The following is a 6,867-nucleotide window of genomic DNA, read 5'->3' as shown; positions in this document are numbered from 1 at the left end:
GCAATATTTTTCGATATAACCCAAGCCTACGATAGAGCATGGAGACACTGTATTTTACAAACATTGAAAGATACTGACATTCAAGGTAACATACTTGCATTTATAATTTTTTTTTTAAATGGCTCAATTCAAGTTAGAATAAATGGTGTTACAAGCTCATCTAAGATGGATCATAGCTCACTAGATAATGGAATTCCTCAAGGTTCGACTGTTAGTCCAACTTTATTCTTAATCGCTTTTAATAGTATTATTGTTAGGACATTTTTAGAAAATTAGTTTAGTGCGGCAACATAGAGCCTGTCATATGTCTGTGCGTTTTATGTTCAAGATCAAACAATCTGACGGGATCAAGTCGGCAATTGACAATTTGACATTAATCAAATAATTTCCAAGAAGACGCCACGTTTTCTAGTATTTTCACAAATTCACATGTTATAATAATTAGTTTGTATAAAAAGTTAATAAATAATTCTATTTACTCACACAAAAGATAATTTACAGTCCACACCTTTAATTAATATTATCTACCATAAGATAATCCAACATATTTTGGTCAATTCTAGCCGGATAGTGTGAGTAAAATAGAATAAATAGTTGTAACTAGAGGCTGTTCAGAGGTCGAAGACAGTCCCATTTACCATTTAGAGGATCCAAATCCATCAGTACATGTGAGTTTGTTCCATTTCTATTATCTTTAAGATTTGATCAAACAGTGTATTTGAATTTAAATTACCATAAACAGATTTTTCCATATTTTGATTGTACAACGCCATAGATTATCAATCAGCTAGTATTAGTATTCTAGCAAGGTATTTCTAATTATTATTCTTTAGTGTTGTTTTTGAAAGATTGCCATAAATCTTAAAAATGAGTAGCTTAGCCAACAATATAAGAATCAGAGGTTCTTATAAAGCCAAACTAACAAGTTTAGAGAACTTTGTGAATATATTAAAAAATGCTACACCATCTAGCAAACCTGAAATATCAGAAGTTCAGTTAAGACATGACTCTGGTAGCAATTTGTTAGTTGAATTTGATCAGATCCAACTACAAATTGAGATTGCTACCAGTGAAGATAAATTACAAGAACAAGTTGATGAAAGAGATTCTTTTGAAAATAGGTATTTTAAAGCAATTAGTTTTTTAAAAGATTACATTAACACTAACACAGTAATTAATATATTGCCTCCTAGTTCTACACCACATATAGACTCATTAAATCATCTCTTTATGCCAAAAATGAAAATACCTGTTTTTAAAGGTGATTTTCAACAGTGGTTGGAATTCAAAGCCACATTTACTAGTATAGTTCATTCAAATGCCACACTTCCAGATATTCATAAATTTCAGCTCTTGAGACAATCTGTGGATGGATATGCCAAACGTATTGTTAGTAAAATTGAATTCTCAGGAAATTATTATCAGACTGCATGGGATGCACTCTGTATGCGGTATGATAATAAAAAATTATTAGTTAATAAACATATTAAAGCCATTTTCAATTTAGATTCTATCCAAAAAGAATCACCTAAACATTTGAGGCATTTATTAGATAGTGTCTCAGATAGCATGTCATCCATTGACAGTTTACAAATTACAAAAAGTAGTTTAACTGACCTTTTATTGATTTATATTATTTCCAATAAATTAGATAAACAAAGTTATAGAAAATGGAAAGAATGTCATATTAAAGAAGAGCTTCCTACTTTAACTGAATTTTTTAATTTTCTAAAAGTAAAACTAGACACTTTGGAAGAAATTCAAGACCAAAGTAGTCAAAAACCTAATAACAATTATAGTAATAATTCTGGTTTTAATTATAAACATGCAAACCGTGATAGTCGAGGTGAATATCAAAAAAGAGTTTTCCAAGTTAATGTTGCAGAAAGAAAGTCTTGCGTTTTGTGTAAAGGTAACCATTTAATATATTCATGTATTGAATTCCTAAAATTAGATACAAAAAATAGATTGTCTAAAGTCAATAATTTAAAGTTGTGTCATAATTGTTTGAGACATGGACATAAAGCTGCTGAATGTACTTTAAGACCATGTATAAAATGTAATTCCAAACATAACTCATTAATACATTTTGAAAATAGTCAGCAACATTCAACTGACACTGCTTTAAAATCTCCATTAGATTCATCATCAGTTAACTGTGTACAAAGTGATGAGATGCCACCAACGGTAACCCATCAGTTTTCTGCACAAACAATGAATATTAAACATACACAAGTTCTTTTATCAACAGTGGTTTTTAATGTTAAATCCAATAATCATGAATTAATTCCATGTAGAGCAATTTTAGATAGTGGTGCTCAAACAAACTTAATAAAAGAAAGTTTTTGTAAAAAATTAAATATGTCCGTGATTCCTACTAACCTAGCCATTAGTGGTATAAATCAAACAGTATCAAATAGTACCAAAAAATGTCAAATTACAATATGTTCCAGAGTTAATAATTTTAGTATTTCATCCATATTTTATGCTGTACCAGCTATTTCAAATCAAATTCCTTCAACCAGTTTTGATATTAAAAACTTTAATATCCCATGCAATATTCAATTATCTGATCCTTTGTTTAATGAATCTGGTAGCATTGATGCTATTATTGGTGCCCACCTATTTTGGGACCTCCTTTGTGATGGAAAAATCAACCTAGGAAAAGGTTTGCCAAGTTTACAAAACACTAAATTGGGTTGGATAGTAAACGGAGCTGTCCCCTATGAGACAACTCATGCAGTGTGCCATTTCACTAGAACTATAGCCGAAGATGAGCAGTTAAAACTATTTTGGGAAATTGATTCAATCCAAGATCCCATACCACCATCAAAAGATGATATTTGCTGTGAGCAAATATTTGAAACCACTACCACTCGATCAGAAAATGGACACTTTATTGTTCAGCTTCCATTTAAGTTTTCACCTGAATTATTAGGAGAATCCTTAGATACAGCAATTAGCAGATTTTTGTTACTAGAAAAAAGATTTTCGAGAAATAGGGAACTTAATGATTTGTATAAACAATTCATTAAGGAATATCAAGAACTAGGACATATGGTTAAAGTTAACCCCACTGTTAGCTTACATCCTTCTAGAAAATCATATTTTTTACCCCACCATGGAGTACTAAAAGAAACCAGTCTTACCACAAAACTAAGAGTAGTTTATGATGGTTCATGTCCCACTACATCTGGATGGTCTCTTAATGACCTACAGTATACAGGACCAAAAATCCAAAATGATATTTTTGACATCCTTATTAGATTTCGGCAGTACACATATGTGGTGTCTGCAGACGTGTCAAAAATGTATCGACAAGTATTTGTACATGAAGAAAATAGACCACTACAACAAATTGTCTGGAGAGACAATCCAACAGATAATATTGATGTGTATCAATTAACTACTGTAACCTATGGCCAAAAATCAGCTCCATTCTTGGCAATGAGATGCATGCGTCAGTTAGCCTTTGAACATGAATCTCAGTTTCCTTTAGCTGCAAAATCCATATTAGAAGACTTTTATGTAGATGATCTGTTGACAGGATCAAACAATTTACAAGAGTTACAAATGAGATGTAATGATATTTTTAAAATTTTAGAGTCTGGAAAATTTATTTTGAGAAAATGGATTTCCAATAATCCTGAAACCATTCTTAACATTAATTGTAATGATATTTCCAACAATGTTATTAACATAGGAGATTCTGATAGTTTTAAAACTCTTGGAATCCAATGGATGAGTCAACAAGATATTCTTTGCTTCAAAATTTCTCTTACTGAAAATTCCAATCATTTATTTACTAAACGCCAAATATTATCTATCATTTCCAAAATTTATGATCCTTTAGGTCTGCTAAGTCCAGTCATATTAATTGCTAAACTAATAATTCAAACTCTATTTCGACTTCAAAAACCATGGGATGAAATAATCCCTCCAGAATTAAATAACAGTTGGACCAAACTGTATAATCAACTACCATATCTAAATAAATTACACGTTCCAAGACCAGTACTTGGATCAGGTCATAAAATTACAAGTATCCATTGCTTTTGTGATGCTTCAATGCATGCTTATGCAAGTTGTATTTATGTATGCAGCATAGATCCAGAAAGCAAATACCATTCTCACATTCTGTGTTCAAAAACAAAGGTCGCTCCTATCAAATCAATAACAATACCTAAACTTGAATTGTGTGCAGCTTTGTTAGGGTCCCAATTAATTGACAAGGTCACCAAATCTTTATCAATTCTAAATATGCCGATATACATGTGGTCTGACTCAAAAATTGTATTAAGTTGGCTAAAACTGGAACCTAACCAGTTACAAGTATTTGTTGCCAACAGGGTAACAAAAATACAATCACTCACCAGTAGTGATAGTTGGCATTATGTCAATACAAAGGAAAATGCCGCAGATATAGCTAGTCGTGGAATCTTTCCTGAATCCTTTCTTGAATCACAACTGTGGTTCCAGGGACCGCAGTTTTTAAGACAACATCCTGATTTGTGGCCTAATGATTCAACTGATGAAGTAATTGAATTACCAGAGCTTAAACGATCTGTTCAAGTATCACTTCATTCCACTGTTCAGAACAGCTGGATTACTAATTTTATTACCAGATTTTCCAATTTGCATAAAATGAAAAGAGTTTTTTCATATGTAATGCGTTTTGTTAGAAATATTAAAAATAAGACAAAAGCCCCAAGCTTACTTTTAACTGTGCATGAAACCAATGATTCATTTCTGCTATTGATCAAACTTTTGCAGGCAGAATCCTTTCATAATGAAATTTTATGTTTGTTAAATGATAAACCATTGAGCAAAAAATCCAGATTGCTTCATTTGTCTCCCATATTAGATAAAGGATTAATTAAAGTAGGTGGTAGATTTATGCATTCAACATTGCCAGAAAATGTAAAAACACCAATCTTATTGCCGAAATTTCATGTATTAACCAAGTTAATTTGTACACACTACCATGTCAGTAATTTGCATCCTGGACAACAGCTTCTATTGTCATTAATCAGACAATAATATTGGCCTATTTCTGGCAAGGTATTAGTAAAGCAAATTGTAAGACAATGTGTTAAATGTTTTCGTGTGAAACCTCCTCACAATTGTGTAAAAATGGGACCTTTACCCAATGAACGCATTATTCCTGCCTATCCTTTTGAAAATGTAGGACTTGATTATGCAGGTCCATTTCCACTGAAAGAAAAAAAGGGTCGTGGAAGTAAAATTTTAAAATGTTATGTTTGTGTATATGTTTGTTTTGTAACAAAAGCTGTACACTTGGAATTACTCACTGATATGACAACTGAATGTTTTCTTGCATGTTTTAAGAGATTTTTATCACGAAGAGGAATTCCTACCAATGTTTACTCTGACAATGGTTCAACCTTTAGAGCCGCTAGTAAAGAGTTGAAGTTTATCAAAACCTTTTTATATAAAAACCAAAATAAAATTAATGATTTTGCTTTAACAAAAAATATAATTTGGCATTTTTCCACACCTTATAGCCCAAATTTTGGGGGTTTATGGGAATCAGCAGTGAAACAAATGAAGTTTCATATGAAAAGAACGCTTAAGAATATAAATTTGACATATGAGGAATTTCTCACCTTGCTTACCCAAATTGAATGTATTTTAAATTCGAGACCATTGTTTGCCAAATCACAAGATCCATCTGACTTGGAACCAATAACTCCTTCCCACTTTTTGACATTACGTCCTTTAGTCTCCATTCCTGAACCAAATCTCTTACCTATCCCAGTGAATCGACTAAGCAGATTTCAACATGTTCAACAGCTGCATCAGAGATTTTGGAACCGCTTTTCTAAAGAATATATCAGCCAGCTACACCAATCCTATAAATGGCACCACAGTTCTACCAACAACATTGTACCCGGATCCTTAGTTATCATCCGTGATACCAATCTACCTCCATGCAGATGGATTATGGGAAGAATAATTAAATTATTTCCTGGTAAAGATGGAGAAAATCGAGTAGCTGAAATCAAAACTTCCAATGGACTCATCACCAGATCTACACGACATTTGTTTCCACTGCCAATAGAAGATTAATAGTGTCGCAGTGTTTTATCTCGGGACTAAGTTTTTTTTGCTTTGATATTTACTTGTTTCCTACTATATTTTGAAGCATACTTCAACGCCGGGAGTATGTTAGGACATTTTTAGAAAATTAGTTTAGTGCGGCAACATAGAGCCTGTCATATGTCTGTGCGTTTTATGTTCAAGATCAAACAATCTGACGGGATCAAGTCGGCAATTGACAATTTGACATTAATCAAATAATTTCCAAGAAGACGCCACGTTTTCTAGTATTTTCACAAATTCACATGTTATAATAATTAGTTTGTATAAAAAGTTAATAAATAATTCTATTTACTCACACAAAAGATAATTTACAGTCCACACCTTTAATTAATATTATCTACCATAAGATAATCCAACAATTATGGATGTCATTAAAGCACCCATTAAAGCTAGTCTTTACGCAGATGACATTGTTATTTATACTAAATCAAATAATCTAATGACAGCAACTAAAATTATACAGAGTTTCTTAAATCGGCTTTGTAATTGGACGATAAAAACGGGATTTGTTTTTTCTACTGAAAAAACATGATACATTATTTTTAATAAAAATAAAACCCACCTCACAACTAGTTTAACATTAAATAATTTACCTTTAGAACAGTCAAAAGTAATAAACTTTCTAGGTCTAACTTTTGAGAGAACTTTAAATTGGAATTCGCACATAAATAAATTACAGCTTTTCTGTCAAAAGAGATTAAATATACTCAAAATATTATCCAACAAAATTTGTGATGCTGATCA

At 31.7% G+C, this 6,867-nt stretch overlaps 2 protein-coding genes across 2 annotated transcripts; both read left to right on the top strand.

Annotated features, from left to right (window-relative positions):
- The first annotated feature begins 867 nt into the window (after nt 1–867).
- On the top strand, nt 868–5,040 carry LOC140452831 (uncharacterized). The gene is made up of 2 exons (XM_072547163.1): nt 868–2,395; nt 2,498–5,040. Exons 1-2 carry the CDS (start codon nt 868–870, stop codon nt 5,038–5,040), a joined length of 4,071 nt encoding a protein of 1,356 aa, XP_072403264.1.
- Nucleotides 5,041–5,565: 525 nt separating this feature from the next.
- On the top strand, nt 5,566–6,090 carry LOC140452830 (uncharacterized). The gene has a single exon (XM_072547162.1). The coding sequence runs from the start codon at nt 5,566–5,568 to the stop codon at nt 6,088–6,090; it is 525 nt and encodes a 174-aa protein (XP_072403263.1).
- Nucleotides 6,091–6,867: the final 777 nt, after the last annotated feature.

Source organism: Diabrotica undecimpunctata, chromosome 11 (genome assembly GCF_040954645.1).
Source record: "Diabrotica undecimpunctata isolate CICGRU chromosome 11, icDiaUnde3, whole genome shotgun sequence".
In the NCBI taxonomy this organism is placed as follows: Eukaryota; Metazoa; Arthropoda; class Insecta; order Coleoptera; family Chrysomelidae; genus Diabrotica; species Diabrotica undecimpunctata.
Note: the sequence above shows the minus strand (reverse complement) of the source record. Positions and strands in the feature narration are given on the sequence as shown.

Coding starts and splice junctions, on each gene's coding strand:
- LOC140452831 (XM_072547163.1), top strand. CDS start 868: ATGAGTAGCTTAGCCAACAATATAAGAATCAGAGGTTCTTATAAAGCC. Junction 2,396..2,497: donor TACTAACCTAGCCATTAGTG/GTATAAATCAAA, acceptor ATGCTGTACCAG/CTATTTCAAATCAAATTCCT.
- LOC140452830 (XM_072547162.1), top strand. CDS start 5,566: ATGAAGTTTCATATGAAAAGAACGCTTAAGAATATAAATTTGACATAT.